Source organism: Ischnura elegans, chromosome 3 (genome assembly GCF_921293095.1).
Source record: "Ischnura elegans chromosome 3, ioIscEleg1.1, whole genome shotgun sequence".
NCBI lineage: Eukaryota > Metazoa > Arthropoda > Insecta > Odonata > Coenagrionidae > Ischnura > Ischnura elegans.
Window position 1 is genome coordinate 51,497,671 of NC_060248.1, and position 20,023 is coordinate 51,517,693.

General features: G+C 37.1%; 1 protein-coding gene across 2 annotated transcripts in view; it reads left to right on the forward strand.

The window, feature by feature from the left end:
• The window catches only part of LOC124155770 (mRNA (2'-O-methyladenosine-N(6)-)-methyltransferase), a 36,154-nt gene extending 18,792 nt beyond the window's left edge, over nucleotides 1-17,362 (forward strand). For both annotated transcript variants that reach the window (XM_046529858.1, XM_046529861.1), the window contains exons 6-12: nucleotides 2,683-2,803; nucleotides 3,072-3,219; nucleotides 3,588-3,772; nucleotides 5,506-5,733; nucleotides 6,872-7,014; nucleotides 9,568-10,032; nucleotides 13,998-17,362. In XM_046529858.1, coding sequence (XP_046385814.1) covers nucleotides 2,683-2,803; nucleotides 3,072-3,219; nucleotides 3,588-3,772; nucleotides 5,506-5,733; nucleotides 6,872-7,014; nucleotides 9,568-10,032; nucleotides 13,998-14,397 — 1,690 coding nt within the window. In that variant the 3' untranslated portion in view covers nucleotides 14,398-17,362. The remainder of the gene's footprint in view (nucleotides 1-2,682; nucleotides 2,804-3,071; nucleotides 3,220-3,587; nucleotides 3,773-5,505; nucleotides 5,734-6,871; nucleotides 7,015-9,567; nucleotides 10,033-13,997) is intronic.
• Nucleotides 17,363-20,023: the final 2,661 nt, after the last annotated feature.

Sequence of the window (20,023 nt, forward strand, 5' to 3'; positions counted from 1 at the left end):
TGTGATATACGCAGTTTGCATTGCCTGAAGTTTCCAGTCTGTCTCGTCTTGTTTGAATGCATTTATGCTACGCTTGTTCCCTCAGAAATTGTGCTGTTTGGATTATTTTGAATATTAGTAGCCTTGTTGTAACTATTAATATTTGTGTCAAACAATTAGAGCTTAAAAAACTTAAATTCTGTCAGATATGCATCTCGTTAGATCTCTTTCTTTTTTTGAACCTGGTGCGTGTCATACAATTATTGAAAGCTATCGATATATCTTCGGGCTCGGTAGATGAATCACCTAGCATGTGGCCTCCAGAAACTGGGAGATCGATCAAGGTCAGTTGGTGAGACGGGGTAGGGATGAAACACGTTTCCATTGTTCCCCTGTAACTTGATATTTTCCTATTTTTGTGTGGGGTCTCGGAAAGTAAAAAAAAATGGCAGAGGCATTGGCTGATGGAGGGCCAAGTGTGGCTCCGTTAAATCTACGACGTGGTTATTATCCTACTGCGCTGAGATTGCCCCGATTGTTGTCCAAGCTCTTGGGAAGGTTCATGCTATGTGCCTGTCGTGTTTTGACTTAAAATTTTCCACGGCTGCAATTCTATTGCAATACTCCTGCGAGAGCATTTAAACAAAATTTTTCGTAAATAGGGCAAGCATCGTAGAGCAACGGCGTATGCGAAGAGAAGATCGGAACTCTCATGCCGCTCCCTCTCCCCTCCTACTCCCTCTCATGCCGCTATTACCGCCGCAGTTATCAAAATTTCCTTTTTCAATTAGTACTGAAAGAAGAAATTTCGATAACTGTCGAAATTCCAGGCATACGTCTGCAACACAGCGCGATAGTTTAAAAAAAATGCCGTAAAAATTTTTTCTTCATAGCTTCGATGCTCAAAATAGGTGTGCGCCTCTTACACACGCTTATATGGTATTTAGAGGAAAAATATAAATATTTTGAAAGCTTAATGATGTTCAAAAACGTCCATAACTTACAGAAAGAAGTCATATATCATGAAATATATGTGCATTGGAATGATTAAAATGATTTTATACGAGTAGCGATAGCAGGGTTCCCGGTGTTCTTACGAGAAGAAGGTTCGTTCGTGAACAACATGAAAGAATAATCACTTTTTATTTCACTGTTCTACATTGATTACAAACTACAAAATGAAATTTCATTGCCTACCATTCCATTTAAAAAGAACCACAGAAAAAATAAGTGGAGTGGCCTGACATTCAGAAAATAAATTTAAGTGGAAGGGGCTAATATACATAGTGTGATGATATCTCCCGTTCCCTTGGGCTGTATTCAACTGCATGTGAGGCCACGGTAATAATTGTGTGTGTGTAATAAATATGAAAAAATACATTTAAAGATGATAGAAACAATAATTATTGGTTTTCCATGGAGGAAACCTTCTAATCAAGAGTTTTTTTCTGCCGCTCATCATCTTGTGCAATAGGGTTGTTTCCTTCATCAAAGAAAACGAAAGGCATTGATTGCGATTCGTTACCCACCATTAGTGTATTCATAATATACAAATTATTTCGTATTAGATATACCGGTTTAGACGAATGGCAATGGTCCATTTTTATCCTCATTTGAAAAGGGCCAGATTGGCGCCCATGCAATGCCACTCCACGTGACGTACAGGGACCTAGTTTCTATAGGAGAAGATAGGAGTTATACATCTTCTGAGGTTACCAATGCATGCATGAGGCACAGAGCTCAGGAAAACATGTCTTAATAATCACCTATTAAAACTGGCTAAGGTCGGAAAGTTTTCTTCGTTTGATAAGGTATTAATAAACCTTTTTTAAGCCAAGCGCTACCAGCCAGCAAGGTACTCAGCTACCCGCTAGCATCCTGCGTCCTATCAGCGCTCAGAGCCTCGATCAAGGTCACCTCACAAGGCGGGAGGGGGAACCAGAAATGCGTCGCACGGACTTTTTCCCATCATTCCTACTTACGCGTCGCGTTTTCGCGCGCTTGAAATTTTTCACTTTTCATTTGATCGCGAAAAATAGATATCGTCATTTAAAAATCTAAAAGCGTGAAATACGTACTCCAGGAGTAATAATCTTTCGATTTAGGCAATAAAAAAATAATAGGAAACCACCCTATTCTAGAGTGAATATCCTGAGTAAACTTGAAACATTTCTTTCCCTTTCAGAAGCAAGGAAAATAAATATGTTTTGCAAAGAAAATTATGATGGAAATAATAAGCCTTGTGTAACCTTGCATTAAATATGATAATCCTGGTGATTTTGCACCGGATTTTGTTTCATATGAAAATCACAGAAAACATCAAAGAAGGGTGAAAACTCATTCTTACAGATTTTCAGGATTTTACTGTATCTTCAATTCCTTCTGTTCATCAATTTATCTGCAGCATCGTTTGCAATTTACACAATCACTTCTCAAGCCTAATCCTGGGCCCAAAACAAGGTGTTTGAAATGCTGTGGTTTGCATTGAAGATTGACTTATTAATGGCCAAAAAGTTGTGAATGTGTGTCAATGTCTTCTCTCTCAAAATTATTTGTATATTCTCTTCTTTTCATTTTAAATGCAGTGTGCATTTAGAATACCACTCAACCTCTAATCAATTAGACCTCAATGTTTGTCAGTGTAGACAAGTTATAGTTGTCATTATTTATGTTCTTTAATTTAATTTGCTCTCTTGTTTTTAGAAACGTATCTCCTGAGAGTCGGAAAATTGTCAAATGGAATGTTGAGGATACTTTCCAATGGCTGAGAAAAACTGTAGGGGCCAACTATGATGACTTCCAAGATAGGCTAGCTCACCTTAAGGTAGGTAATTGAAAATCAACCGTTAAATGCTCTTTATACCCCTATATGCATATTTTTTTACATGTTAATGGCCTATTGATAGTACAATGCTTATCACTCATTTTTACTAGATTCTCGCTTTATGTTGTATTTACAAAAACAAGCTTCCACTGCATATGTCAAAGATATGAATAGGTTTCATTTGTTGGCTATTCACTGTACAACAAAAATGGTTTATTTTATGATGCTGCTGTGTCCTCATATTAATTTCTTTTCGTTCAATTTACAGAGGCAGTGTCAGCCTCATCTTACAGAGGCTGTGAAATCATCTGTGGAAGGAATTTGCTTAAAAATATATAACCTCTCATGTGAATATGCCAAAAAAGTTCGTGAAAAACATTTAGATCTCCTGAAGGAACATGGTATTACCATACCAGGTAGGAATTATTTTTTTGTTTCATAGTAATGGAACATGAAAGGAATCCAGCTGTTAAATTTTGTGTTTTCATTCAAATTATGAATGTTGAAGTTTATCCTGTGGCTCATTAAACAACAGGGTTCCTTTTATGTTTGTGGATTGCGAATTTGTATGAAAATAATTATGTATTATTTTGAATGATTTTGTTGATGCAGTAAATTCAAATTTATCAGAGAAATTAAATAAATGTTCATGCATTCTAATGAAATTGCTTTTTGAATCACACTAGGAGTTATGCTTAGTATGTCTGCTGTTATTATTCATTAAATATATTCTTTGAAACCAGAAAATGTTGTCCTGAGAAAATATTTTTGTGTTCCATTCCAGACCCTCCACCTGGTCCACTAATGGGGGGACTACTGGGTGGGCGGAAGGTTTGGTGCTACCCTGTTCAGTTTTCAACCCCCTGTCCACGTTTGCCTCAGATAGATTATCTTCCTGATAGAGATCACACATTACTGAGGTATCACGGGGACACACTTACCATTAACACATCTCATCTTCAGAAACTGGTGAGTGAAGGGTTATCGTGATGTGATATTTTTGAGTTTCACCATTTTTCTCCTATAATTCTCTCCCCTCCTACTCTCCAAATGTTAGACGATTTCATTTTTATTTACGATTCCATTTACATTTATTGTGTGCCATGTTAATTTTCTCTTAGAGATTTTGGGAAAAAAGGGAGGATGTTATTCGGATTGATGTGGATCTGAGGTTGATCTGGTGGCTTTAAATTGTTACATTGTGAAAAATGAGAACTATTGAACATGAAAAAAACATTTCTTATTTTAAATGATCTTCACCAGATTAGTGTTTACATTAAAATGAGGGATCTAGCCATACAGCACACTCCTGATTATTTGGGCTAATGATGGGGAGAAACAGCAGGGATAATCGGAAAATATGGATAATCCATGTGTTCACTGTAATGTCTTGTAATGTTCATAATATACATAAATTTAACAATCTTATTCTGTTTATTAAGAGTGCTTCCCAGACTCATTGAGAGCTTTCTTTGCCAGACCATGATCTTTATATCAGCGATAATATGATTATGTTCGTATTCCTCCTGCTCCATATAAGACCTGTTTTTTTTTATTCCTAGTTATGCCACTGGCACCCGGAATATTCCATAACTAAGATTTTTCTGGTGCTTATATCACTTCTTTTAAGTGAGCAACTTAAATAACAGCGCAACTGCTGTCAGTGGTGAATGAACAAAAATAGATTAAGAGCCCGTAAAAATCTCCCCTCTCTATCATGTTTACACACTAAAAACAATTTTCCCATGAAATTTTAGCAATAGTAGATTGAATCTACTTGGTATTGCTTCTCTGTCGGCATTCTTCCGCGAATTCAGCACCGGGAACTTTGACTTACAAGCTGCGTGATTTGTCTAACACGGAATTATTTACTTTCCTATTTCTGATAACAACACTGGACGCTTTTTTACTACAATAAAATTGTGATAAGCCATTCCTGAGTCAAAAGGAACTGCCTTATCTTTCACGTTTTGAATTTGCCTTTATGATTACGTGATGACTGACGATGCGAGTTATTCTCTGAGGGCGTTAACACTAACTCTCGTTCTGTTAAAAAATACACGCTTGCCACCAGGCAGAGTTAACCTTATATCTAGCCGAGTTACAAGTTGAATCAGTTTTGATCTGCATGCTGCGTAAACAACTTTCCCCTGGTGCTATTGGTCCCGCAGATGTGGGATAAGTGCGTGGAATGAGACCATGCATGCTGTTTTTGCCATTGTGTTGAATCATTATCAACTTACGTCCACACAGCAAATATGATAATCTTTTTTGGATGACCTTGGGAGCCAAAATTTTGGCACGCGAGGATTTTTAATGGCTCATATGGGCGTTATTTTGCTGCGGCCATGGAAAACATAACCTTGGAAAAATTCTAGAAAATCATCCGTTAGAGTAGATGTTCCGGATTGACAATCATCTACCATAGTTAAAATTAATATCTAATTAACAGTATCGCTCATTATTAAAACTTATTATTCTTTATCGACATATCTATGTAATGAGCCCATACTACTCCCGCTCCTGTGACTAAAATTGGTGCGCGTACCCCAATCTTTTTGTGGAGTAGTTCTCTGACAAGTCGTATAAGTGAGGTATTTCATCTCGTAGGACTGGAAAAATACGTTTCGTAAGTGAGGTCGTCGTATATGTGAAATGTTTCATAACCGAGGTTGTTAAATTTCATCATTTGTGTTTTACAGGAACACCTCTATCGCCATAATTGCTTTGATGACAAGAAATTTGAAATGTTCTTACCGCGAGTGTGGTGCATGTTGAGAAGATATTCTACGTTCTTGGGTGGAGGTTCTGGGGCTGACGGAAGTTCTTCTGATGGGAAGGATGGATCTGGCGGAAGGGTGGGGAGCAATGACAGGAGCTCAGGGAGTAAAGGCTTACCAGGGATAAATACTGAAGGACAAGCATCGCAGGTACTCAATTTTTTTTACCTTTGACCTGCATCCTTTTCCTGTAATTTTAGGTTGATTTCACTTGTGGTACTACCAAATATAAACTACCATTTGATGGCAGCTTATTTATTTAAGAATTTCAGTTATAGCGAAGATTCTACCTTTAAGTATCTGTGATATAAATATCATGTGGGTTATTTTGTGCCAGCTTGATCTGGTATTGAATCTTGACCTCTCAGATTTTCATAAGAATTGGTTGGTATGATTGCCTCCTCAAAAATACCATTCAAAGCATAGTGTGAAAATGGAAATAAGACAGTTTAAAAATACTTTTTTTAAATGGTGCGTCAAGTTTTCAATGTAAAGATTTTTTTGGTGGAATTGATGCAAGCAGATGTTTTAGGATGTATTATTGTTTTAAAACTCCAAAAATTTAAACAATCTATTGCTTTAATGGACGTTGCCACTGGTGAACAGGCAATGGGCATATCACTATAGCTTTCTTTCCCTTTCCGTACGTCACATTACGTGCACTTGTGGTGTCTACCTGCCTCTCTGAGTCCCAACAGTCCCTTCCATTGCCACCATATGTGGTGTACTTACTAGTACAGGCTTTACCATATTTTGACTTGCAGTTATCACAGAGCCATTATTTTTCAAAAGGTCAATCTCTGATCAAGTTAATAAATATGAATGAATCAAGTGTTCATGTTCTAAATATTGTCCAGGATTCAAGGAGTTAGAATATTTAAAAAGTAAAATATAGGTACTATTTAGAAGGTTGAGCTTGGAATCAATATTTTAAGTTAAATTTTGGTTGTTTTCAAGAACATGCTTAGCCTAGATATAGATTCCAGAATCATTTTTTCTTATAAATGACCAATATTCAATGTTTGTGTTAGTGTGAAATTTTTTTCTGTGTGTCTGCCACCTTCTTGGCTAGAAGAATGCCGAATGATGTTGCTTTTGTTATCCTTGGGGAGTGTTTATTATTTTAATGATCTTTTCCAACATCCACCTTTTTCTGGATAGATGGATGCATGGATTTATCTTCCAAGTACATTAGATGAAAAAGAAAATTTAATTAATGAGATCAAATGTTGCTTCCAATTTTCCTAAAATGCAGTTAAGTTAATGTTTAATTCTTTTTGTGTTACAGGCATCATTGCCAACTGCAGTATTTGAATGTCTGCATCGTGCGTTTGGTGTGACATTTGAATGCTTTGCTTCGCCTCTCAACTGCTACTTTCGCCAGTACTGCTCTGCGTTTCCTGACACTGACTCTTATTTTGGATCCCGAGGGTAAGTACTCGGTTCTCAAGGGTAAATAGTCGTAATTTATTTATTGCTACGGTCCATTTTTCTTCTTTTCTTGTATTGAACAAAGTAATTTCACACCCATGCAAGTATTCCTTTGTCTTGTTTACTCATAGTAAGTGCTGCTCTTATTTATTCTCCAAAAAATTCAGAATTCCACTCATGGCCTCCTCATTGGATATTGTTACATGTTAAAAATTGATAAGGTATTTCTGGAAAATTGTATGCTGATTACTTACAGGAAAACCATTTAGACTTGTTTTCGGAAAGTTACAGTTGACTCTCATTAATGTGAACAACCGTATTACAAAGTGCTCGTTATTACAAAGGAAACTGTTTGTCCTGACGAAAAGGCCAATCCAATCTATAAAGGCCGTTTTACACGAGGAACGGAATTGCGCAGGTTAGAGCTGCATTAATTTCTAAAATGGCGTGGAATTGCGCGAATGCACGAACGAAATTAGAACGGGCTATTTTGCCGTCTCGCATCCACGCATTCTCGCATGTGTTCTAGCAATTCACCGCTTTACACGACGCAATTTTGATTGCGCCTTCGCACGTACGTCAGATTGCGCAATTCCGTGTACCGTGTAAAACGGCCTTAAGAAAAGAAATGTTATTACGATATTATGAACATCAGTCCCGGTTTGGCGGTTACAAAGAGGGCTTTATTATGAAGTTACACAAAAATATGCATAAGCATTTAGGTGGATATACACTATGCTACGTCATAGTCATTGCGCAACATTTAAGTTCTCCTCTTGCACTGTACCCTAGAGCGTCAATTATTGTTCTTTCATCAGTAGGAGATACTTCAGTATGCACACAGCAAATGATAAACTTCATTCCTGTGGTATCATGGTGACCCACTCATTACCGCTCATTAATAGGATGTACAGTAAGTCTTCGTCTTACGAACATTTGATTTACAAACTTTCAGGGATTCAAACATTCAAAAAATTCAGGCGTGCCCAAAATTTCACATTTGGCACCTTTCGAGTTGGCTGATGCATTGCAGTGTGATGTAGAGGAACTTGCACTTTAGGCGTAATCTGAACAAAGTATCATTTATTCCGTTGTGAAGTCAGGAACTTTTCAGCATTTTGCCCGGTCTTCCTTCCCGCACACAGATTTTTTTTTTAGCTCCAGTTGCGTTGCACGCGCAGCTAGATCAATTTGTCACATTCGTGAGCTGACGCAAAATTGTAATGCATTGATGCATTCTGCAGGATATACATGCTTTGCAATGTCGTTTAAGGGTTTATCAACTTACAAGCAAGGTCTCGGAACCCATCTTGGTCGTATATTTGGGACTTATTGTATTTGGGCAGATATCAACCCTCTATTGTGTCATGCCACATTCTTCTATTGATAAAATCAAATTAATGTACCTCTTTTTATATATTTACGCGTATAGACTCCTGATTATCCAGCTGCGGTTTATCTGTTTTGCAGCTTATCCGTGCAGGAGTTTTACACTTTTTCGATGTTTTCCGCGATCTTTAAAAAAAATTGAAAATGACGCAAAAGCACCTGTATATTTGCATTTTGATGATAGGCTACACCGGACTTATTATTTCCAATAGAATTCCCTTCGTAAAATGGAATTATTTTATTTGCTTGCTTACAAGTAATGTTTCAAGTCTACTTGGACGTCTGCTCTAGCAGTGCTGAATTTGACGTAAAAAATATGAACTTAACAAGGAATTAAAGTGAAAGTTTGGATTACCCATGCTTTCCTATTACAGTAAAACCTCTTTACATCGTAATGGATGGGACCAAAATTAGGACAATTTGATGTATGGAGGTTCACTATAGAGAGGTTTTAGTGATAGGCACCATTTTTTCATATCCATCGCAAATGAAAGGTACTACTGCCTTTTAAACCATTATATTTATGTGTTTGAACAAACATGCATGCATTAGTGAACATACATTTATTATTTAATGGTTACAGAAAGCGAGTGCTATTGCGAGATTTTTACCATGATTCAAGAGAAAACAATGTGAGCTCTCTTAATTCAACAGTCACTTATAATTATGAGTATATGTAGTTGCATTACTTTTTTCTTATTTCCTGTTAGGTATGCTCTCATATGGAACAAAATGGCCTTAACTAATGGTTAACGTGAAAATTACAGCATATTAAAGGTGTATAAGAAAAAAAATAAGCGTGAAACATTTATCACTGAAAATATTATTCCATGTACGTAATCACAGCTGCATTAATGGTCTCTAGTTGTCTCGGTAGAATTTGCGGAGGTAGTTTGGGCATCTCGGGGGCGTCTCCTTGGTATGATAAGTGGAGGTTTTACAGGATAAAAAGGTTCACCACATAGAGGTTTGCCTATAAATTTACATGTAAATCAGATGGGACCATAGGGGTAGTATGAAGTATGGAGGTTTATGATGTAAAGAGGTTCACTCTATAGAGGTTTTACTGTATTTGTGCCACGTTTACCCATCATTAGAGAGGATAATCAGGAATTTGCTCTATCATTAATATAACATTATTGTTTCTTCATTGACTCTTTCTAGGCCAATTTTGGAGCTGTCTGCTGTGAGTGGGTCATTTGAAGCAAATGGACCCTGGTGTGAAGAACTTCTCGAAGAATCAGTGAAACATTTTGAAAGACTCTTGGCAGCCTCTCACGAGCCCCTGTCTTTTGTAATTTTTCTTCCGGATTGGGGGGGTGGTTCACCGCCTGGGTCTTGCAATGCAGGGTTGACCATGCAGCACCCTCTCCCTCCATCCATTTCCTCCCCTCCACTTTCATCTGCATCATCAACATCGTCATCAACTTCCCCTGGAGCTGGGAATGTGCTTTCAAATCCTCCGCCAACTCCTCCATCTCCATCAGCCACCACCAACACTGGAAGTGGTACAATGCCAGCTTCTCCTGCACTTCTTCGTCTGCAGAATTCTTCGTACAAACGACGCCAGATTCTTGTTCCAGCTCATGAACATGAATTCAGGCATGGGTATCAGCACCTTCTGCCCAGGTAAGTCATATCATATACCACCATTCTCAAAGTCTAGCTCACAAGTTTAGTGATTTTAGTCACTTACTGGTTTGTAGTGTATTGAAATGATATTCCATTTAGAGAAGGTTTCAGCCACAATAAATTCTGGTCATTTGGGCCAAAGTCATTTTACATCAACCCACCAGCTCAAATTTTCATGCAATTTGGTACTGATGATTGATTTACATAGATAATGACTGGTTATAAATTTCATTAGGGGCTTTCACTATCTCAAGGACAAGTCTTATTGATTTTGCTATGTCATTAGTTTATCAAAAATCTAAACTTACGACAATTGATTTTCTCTTTGCTCTCTTAACGATGTTTTCTCTGTGGCACTCATGAAGCATGTCAATAGCCTATTTGCTTGAGAGCCCATCGCCTGCCATGGTGATTTAGGTTTTGGTTGCTCAGTACATGCTAAAGTTTTAATTCTGCAACAACAAAGCGATAAAGGTATTTTTACTCAGCAAATTATACGAACACTTTTGCAAAGGGGGTGTAAAGCATTAAAATGTGTATTAAGTAATCAATGATTATAAAAAGTGAAAACAAAAATATTAGTTTTTGTGGATCTCCCGGATCTAAATGTGTAATTTCAATAAGACTAACAACAGTTTTGAAAGCACAACAATGAATTAAATTTCAAGCATTCTGCAATATTTTTTTTTCACATCATAGGAGTTAAATTGTAACACATAGTTATATAGTGTCAGCCACAGTTTTAAAATTTTTAAATCGCTGTTGTAGATTATTCCTCGCTCTAGTTCTGGGGTGGCTTAAGATAGGGCATTAAAAACTTTGAAACCAGTATTCATATATGTAAACCAACCATATGTACCAAATTTCATGAAAATCAAAGTAGGTGGGTTGCATTTTGCTGTGTTTCTGGGTCATGAACATGGAATGACCTGCCACTGAACATTGGGAGCAGCTGGTGCACATCTCGAAGAAGAGGACTGGAATGAAAAATTAGCTTGTGTTTTGACTGGTCAACAGGGGGAAAAGTTTTTTAAACAGACCACACAAGTTATACTAATACTAAAAACTTACTTACTACTAAAATACAGTGCAACCTTGATAAAACGAGACCCCACGGTGCACCAATAAACACTCGCAATAGCGAATTGTCGCTTTACCGGAGGTGGAGCAAATAATAGCCAATATACCTATTGCGAACTGTTATACAGGAACAGGAGTGGTGCGGCAACAGAGAAATTTCTATCCGATAAACGTAAGCATAAATCCAGACGAAAAGCGATGTTTTTTTGCATCACTAAACTTCTTCACTGAAATAACAACTAACTATTCAAACAATTTATAAGCGCCGTACTGAATAAAAATCTTGCAAAGCATCGCTTTGTCAATCATTATGCCAATGCACAATGGACAAAGCCATTTTTCGATGTAATTAGTTAGTGAATTTACGTGATCATTCTATTATTTTGGTATCTTCCACTGAAAATTCAAAAAATAACTGATAAAACTGTATTGCAGTTATATAATGCCTCAAATGCTTCCATTCGTGCATGTTTCTTGTTCCTGTACGTTACGCGGCAGTTAAATGAAATAACTTATTGCATTTGTTTCTGCTGACGAAAACGGTGGAAGGTTGTATAACTATCCTGCCTCGGAAGACTTTTTCTATCATCTAATGCAATACCTTCATTATCTACGGTAAAAAGTTTGCTAAGCATGCAAAATGATGTGATTAAAATTACCCTTGTTAAAAAAATTCATTCTTGAGTGTTACGCTCGCTACGATTTGAAATAATATACTGAGTTTACCACGGCACTACAATAAAAACAATTTGAATTAAAACTGGTAATATAAGAAAAGATATTAACATGATATTATTGCACGAACAAATATAATGCAGATATTATGTTGATGTCACTTAAGCAAAACAAAGCAAGCTCCAAGAAACTGCGACAAATATAACTCACATGGGTAATATTTGCGACAAAGAAACGGAAAGTCATACGCATCTGATGGACCCTAAGGTCAAAAAAACTTACGAGTATGAATTTAACATTCTCAGTAATGACTGAGAAACATGAATGAAATAGGAATGCAGAATTTTTTAAATTAAATAAACTAAAAGCGCAGGATCAGCTCTTCACATATGCCATCTGTGGCGGCGCCGAATGCAAATGAAATGGTGCTAAACCAGAGTCAGTTGCTCTGTGAGTTCTTCCAGCGGCCACCAGGAGATGCCTGGCCGCCTAGGTGACGGAAGAGAGCGCCAGTGTGTGTGCCAGTATGACTCCGACCACGGACACAAATAGTTAACCCTTGTGAATAGTACATTGTGATCGTGACTATTACTTGTTACCACAACAGAGAATAAATACGTCTATCCGGACAATTCACGCTCAACACGCTGAGCATCATTGTAGCGTACTGCCTACACCATCGCTAAGGTGCACTACCTACCTCTAGAAGCATCATCGCGAGAAATACCTCATACTGTAAGGGGGTTAGGGAGTAGGTTGTAAAAGAGTTACGTTTCGTCTACATTGTATCACGTGGGGAATACTTCTTTAGATACCTAGGATCGGAGTCCTTTCTTCCAAAACTTCGGGTTTACACCGCAGGCATCACCACCAATTATTACGGGAGATACCCCTTTGGTGCTGTGAATGAGTATATAGCCAACCTTCCAAACTCTTGAAGTTCTTGATTCGCAATCTTTCCCTGAAATACTCCGCTTTAGGCTTAGGCATAGCCCCTATCTCAGAAGTTCCCTCAGATTGAAGTGGGCAAAACCACCCGAACAAAGCTTCTTCAAATTCTTCATGGTTTGCATTCCTTGTGCGCTTTTTTTATTGTTAAGAGCGAAAAGGAAGATAAATTAATTACGCCACTCTCATATTACGCTATTATTTTTATTTTCTTGCTTGCACGTGTTAAGCGTTTTTTGGCCATGGCGTCTAGCATCAAATGTTTTCTATTCATGCAACTCACGGACGTGCGGGTATGCTGCCGACTGCCTTCTGCCGCCTGAGGAACAAATGAAGATCAAGCATTGGCAAATGTTAATGCCATAATATTTTCTCCAAATGAACTACTTATTTATCGAACAATAGTTTACTACATGAATTTGAGACTGAGCACTCCATGTTAACTTCATTTCAAATAGATCGCCAGAAACGAAAGAGATTAGGGACTCTTGGTGAAGGTTTTCTGGCGATGGAAACTCTCGCTATGGCGAATGCCAACACCAAGAGGGCCTCGTAAAAACAAAATTTTTTTACATGCTTATTTTAGGGTCAATTGATTGTGCCTCGGCTATCTCTCGTAATGGCGGGGGCCTCACATTAGCCAGTACTCGGCTTTAACGAGGTTCCGCTGTAAATGCCTTGACATGAAATTTGTTACTCTTTAGAAACCAATTTTGAGTTCTCACCCTTACCATTTGATCTTATTGCCTATATTGGATTCAATCTTCTTTTATCATTCTCTTAGCAGTTAAAGAATCAATGAGACATTTTGAAACGCTCTAAGCAGCCTCTTAAGAAACTTATATTCCTGATTAGGAAGGAGGTTCACTGCTTGGCTCTTGCAATTGCTCCCTTTTCACCTGCTTCACCTACATCTTCATCAATTACTTGGCCTGTAAAAAGTCATCTTCACCTTTTTCTTCAATGGATACAGCCTCACATTTCTTCCTAGTAGACCTACCAGTAGGTTATTCTATCAGTATGTGATGAAACAATACTGATATCTAATTCTCCATTATTCTCCTGCCTTGTGTGTCTATACTTTAGATAAATAGCAGCCTCTTAATTGGGGCATAGTGCCCTATGTTCCAAAGTGTTCTCTATATTGCAGTCTGGATTTTTATTTAGAATGAACATGTTCATTGCTCATGATCATGCCAGCAATCTTCTACCTCTAATGAGATTGCCAACCCTTAATAAACTTATGCTTGAATTTTCAGGAGTGAGCTTGGTGTAAGGTCAACTCATGGAACTCTGGTTGTGTGGCTACAAAATGAAGCTGGCTACCAGAGGTGGGGCCCTACTGAAGATCGAGTTGATGCTCTTGTTGAGGCTTTCCGTCCTGGACGTGAGCGTGACCGGGATAGGCAAGAATTACTCTCTCCTCAGAGAAACAATAGTGGTGGCAGCAGTAGTGGAAGTGGAGGAGGTGGGAATGTCCCTGTGGTATCAACAAGTAACAATTGTGTCCCGGCTGGTAACAATGGTGCCAGTGCACCCATTATCTCACCTCCCGCTGTGAATGCAGCCTCAGACAGTGTTAGCAGTTTGGTAGTGGTGGCCCCACAAGCTTCTGGGAATAATGCAGCGGCTTTGCCACAACCCACCCCTCATGCATAATGTGGTAATTGATCTCAGTAGATGGAAATCTACAACATGAACGATCCCTGGGTTGATAATTCTGGTGGTGCTTAAAGTTTGGAGAAGGTTTGTATATAGCTTATATATACATAGAAATATATGCATACACGATATAGGTTAAATTACATAATGAAGTACATAGTTGTTGGCTTGAAGTTGAATGGGTTTGTAATCTAGGGAAGGATGCATGAGTTTGGTTGGTGAGTCATTGTTGATAAAAATGTGCGAGGTATTCAAATTAACGTAATACGAGGCATTTATTTCATTTTATTTTTTTCCTGACTGTCATTTGTTTTTTTTTCGATCAGTGTCTTTCAGGCTCATTTTTTAAATTATTTTTATGACCCCATTTAGTTAAAAGGAACTTTTGTTAGGTGGATGCTTGGTTTAATGTGGTCAATATTTTATTATTGTTTCATTTTTCTAAAACATAAAAATGGATACAAACATAGTTGTGTTTCTAAGTTTTGTTGGTGCATCAAATTTTTATTGTAAGAATTAGGGTGATGATTATATAATATTTCCATTCTCTTTCAATGGAAATTTTTAGCATTTCTTTTAATGTATATAAGATTTTATGTTCATTAACTTTGTTTTTATCATGTGTGCATTTACAGAGTTTTTCTACCTTTCTTTTTTAAGATTATCCATTTTAAGCATGGATATTTTTCTATCAGAATATTTTATCAAACGGGAAATGAATATAAATATGTACTGCAAAACTTGGTGACACTTGTGAGAGGAGATTGTGTGCTAATTAAGGACAAAACTTGGGAAGGATGAAGGTGTGAATTTCTAAGGCACCGTCATAACTCTTGATAGTGCATTTTTATCTGACCAGTGATGTCAAGTTTTGAATATCCAGTTCATAAGAATTTCATTTAACAGAAATGCATCATCAGATAGCATTGTTGGTGATTGTTTTCTTCTCAAATGCATGTATTTATCTTAATCTTACGTCTAATTTTTGGCACTGTGGATTTATTATATGCTTTCTGCATCAATCAGAAATTACTACACTTGCCTCTCTACCACCTGTTTAATCTGACAAATGTTCCTTTACAATTAATTTGTGATAATCTGTATTATACAGTCTTATTGTAAAATAATTACCAGATATATATTGGGTAGATATTTATCTTTAGTAGGTTCATCAGCTGATGAAAGCTTTTCATATTTCATTGTGTTTTCATGAGGTAAAACAATGAATTTTGTGCAATTTTGCCAGTCACATCCTTCCATGTAAAGTTCAAAATATTCATCACTTAAACTATATATCTCTACTGTTGAATTTTGTGATGCAGTGTTTAAATATTGTCATGAGCTCTTGTGATGTAAAAATATTTGTGGCTGAGTGAGTCATGAAAATGGCCAACATTAATCTTGTCAAAAAGTAACTTGTAGGGAGTGCATCACTGGCTAATTGATTTTGAATTGTGTGTTTGTGTGTGAGAGAGTGTGCCTGTCATCGTTTTATGTTTGTAGGAAAATTCAAGTACTTGATGAGTGTTGAGTGTGTATTAAAGTTTTCTTTTTCCTTTATTGGGAAAAATGACTTATGCGAATCCCTTCCAGTGATTATTCATGTTACTTGATGTGTTCATCTTGGTTTTTATGAACATGATTCAAGTTATAACTGTGGCTCTTTTTCATGATATTCGTACCACCTATGAAATGTTGTAACATATTGGAAATGTATTGAAACTTACAGTTATTTCTTTGAATTAACTTGTTTTTATGTCTTTTTGTACATTTGGTATAAAATGATGTATTGACCCCTCTGTGAAAATCACATTCTTCACTATAAAGTACCTGAGACTATAAAGAATTAATATAGGTATAAGTGAGTCATAAGAAGTTATGGTCATGAAAATTTCTTAAAGCACAAGTGTATATAAATTTAAGGTTGTGAGGGATAAAGTTATAAGGTGTTGTTATGGGACATATGGCCTACTTTTCTGATATAAAAGTTGCATATTTGTTGACTGTACATAATCATTGAGATTCTCTCGGTTTTTAGAGGGAATGAGTCCCATGAATGATAAAAAAGTGTAATGTAGATGTTTGTATGAATTTGATGTCTGTGGTTACTTTTGCTTATTGGATAGTCTCTGGTTTAGAGTTTGTATTTATCGTCAGTTTCAGAAGGACCTTAATGTAGATCACTTCTAAGAAAATCTGCCATGTGAAATTTTAATGGATATATTTTTAGTGTCAGTATATTTCAATCTGTTACCTATAAGTTTACTGTGCTCCAACCCAGCATGAATTTTATATTTTTTACTTCATTGTATAGTAAATATGCAGGTGTGTCGTGAGCCGAGTTGGGTGAGCAGTGGTATGCAAGCATTTCATTTACCCTATGCTTCCATCTGGGATGGGACCCTGTGGGTCACCCCCTTGTCCCTCCCTCTCGGCAGCCCTGTAAATATGAATACTACCATTGCACTACTTTTTTGTAATTGCTGAGCTCTAAAAGTTAACTACATCTTATACTTTCTCTTATTCACAAACCATATTATTAATATAGTGCGCCTTCATATGAATGTTAACTCATACAGCATTAGACATTTCTTTTAAAGCTTCTAAATTACTTAAAGAAATTACTTTTTAATATCAGACAATTATAGCTGTGAAATGAATGTATTTTTTATTCATTATAAATTTATGTTAATAGTTTCTTAGTGAACTATTTTTAATGAAATTGAAATGGTTTCTTGGAAAACTATAGGCATCATTGGTGTAATTCAGCAGGAATATGATGAGTTAGTCAAGTGTCTCAGTTGATACAAAAAAATCAAAACATTGCTATCCGTGGATTGATTTTAAAATAAATGATTGTTACAAGGTTTTGTATTTATCTGTGAATAGAATTGATTTTTATTATTTTTTAATTCTAAGATGTCTTTATGGACTTGCAAAATAAATCTCCCATGTCTTAGTATGAATGAGTTTCATTTGATAGATTCCTGTAAGTTGAAGCTGCTTTGTTGATATGATGGGATTAGGGTTCTGACTATCCTCTTTGCGGAACAATTATTAACATACCATTAGTGTCAATGTCCATAGAACTGCATATTTTATGAGGAGCACGGTGCCGTTACAACTAGAGTGAAGCTTTCAGACATCCCCGAACAAAAATCTTATAAGTGGGAGGTTTAGATTAAGATTTGCCTCTTCACACTCCCAGGGCATCATCATCTGCAGCTCTTCATCCTGGTGTAGGCCTTGGCTTCCGTATTAAATGCCTACATTCAGCTCTTCTTGCTCTCTCCCTCCATTTAGTAATTTCCATTGCCTTCAAATCATCCACATCCTATAGCCATCTCTTCTGTGGCCTTGTGGCCTATGTCCTGACCCCTTCCACCTTGCCATTAAGAATTACCTTGGACATAGCGGCAATTTCCATCCTTTCTACCTGGCTCAAACATGACAGAGTTAGTGACTTGGCAAATCTAGTTACAGTAAAGCCTCTATGTAGTGAATCTCTTTACATCATAAACATCCATACTTCATACCACCCCTACGGTCCTATCAGATATACATACATGTAAATTTATAGGCAAACCTCTTTGTAGTGAACCTCTTTATCTTGTAAAACCTCCACTTATCATACCAAGGAGATACCCCCGAGACAGCCAAACTACCTCCGAAAATCGTTCCAAGACAACTAGAGACCATTAATGTAGCCGCGATTACATACATGGAATGAAATTTTCAGCGATAAATATTTCACCCTTATTTTTTTCTTATACACACTTTTATATGCTGTAATTTTCACGTTAATCATTAGTTGTGGCCATTTTGTTCCATATGAGAGCAAACCTAACAGTAAATAAGAAAAAAGGTATCCAACTATCCTTATCATTTTAAGTGACTGTTGAATTAAGAGAGATCACATCATTTTCTCTTGAATCATGGTAAAAATCATGCGATAGCGCTCGCTTTCTGTAATTATTAAATAATAAATATGTATGTACAGTAAAACCCCTTATTTACACTTTTCTAGGGACCCAAGAAAAAAAGTGTAAATTGCGGGAAAATGCAAATCGTGGGAAATAGAGAATTTTCACTTTTATTCATATACTGGCTTTGGAAATGTTAATTTTTTAATTGTTCACTAAGCATTATTCCATAACACTGTTTCCCTCTGAAGCACAGTGTTTTTGCTGGCAGCAAAAATTAAAAAATAATCCTGTTTTTTCTGCACTGAAAACATCTTTTGGGCTGTAATCTTCCAGAACTCTAATATATTCAGATTCTTTCCACTGAGTTGCTGTCTCTATGTTAACATCTTTGCTTTCACCACTCACCATCTTATATACAAGACTGTACCTATTTTTGAATCTGTCCAACCAACCATTATAGATGCCGTGGAATCTTCGATTCCCAATCTTGTGGGGAAATACTTTTTCTCAAGGGCCTTTTGGCCTGTTTACACGATACATTAACACGTACGAGTTAATTTCTGCAGAATGCATGCTTGCATGTTTGCATGAATGATTTTTGTGGACCGGAACGGGACATGTATGAATGTAGACAGGGGCAGATCCAGGATTTTTTTCTGGGAGGGGCACTAGAGGGCCTGACAGGCAAAAGATCTTGTCTTAATTGAGATTAAAAACAAGATATAACAATGACTTTACAAAATTCTCTTTATTTTTATATCAAAGTTATTCTAATTGAATTAAATGATTGAGCCTCCTTGAGTAATTCACAAAACAAAGCGAACATAATGATGACCATCAGGGGCGGATCCAGGATTTCTTTCTGGGGGGCACAAGCAATGCCGTATCCAGGATTTTGATCTGGAGTGGGGGGGGGGGCACAATGATACCACGTTATACAAAACGAACGCAATGATAACCGGACCGTATTAAAAATCTAGCATATTTTTAAGTGTCTGGGGGGGCACGTGCCCCCCTCCCCCATAGATCCTCCTATGATAACCATATTCAAATTTTGTCTCTTTTTTTAAGCATCTGGGGGGGCACGTCCCCTTCCCCTAAATCCGACTATGAATGCATGAACCAAATTTGAACAGGTTCTATTTTCTGTTCGTGCATATACGCACAAGTTGGGTGAATACACGGTGCATTTTCGTGTTCATAATTTACACATTAACTTGTACGGGTTAATGTACTATGTAAACAGGCCTTTAGATGACACCATTTGCTGGGACATTTGATGATCTTGCACCTAAAAACTACTCTTTTAGAATTCGTTCTATTTATTCTTACCTGGAATTCTTCACATGTATTCTCTTTTTTGATAAATGTCCGCACTGGTTTGCATATTTTACAATGGCATCGCGATTTTTCACCACGGTATTGAATGTTGAGACTGGGAATCCGAACGGATTGCCAGTCCCAACATTCGAGTCGCCAGCGTTTGAATCGATGCGGGTTCCGGTGTGGAAATCAACTTTCTCTATAATTTTCATTTTCTCGTCATTTAAAAATGTCCGTTTTTCACCTCGAATTTCCATTTACAAGCCGGATCAATTCTATCAATTCCCGTATGAGTTGAGGGTAACTCGAGTTGCCGATCGGCAACACACGAGTATCTGACCTACTCCTCGGCGATCAAGTGCGTAGTACAAACT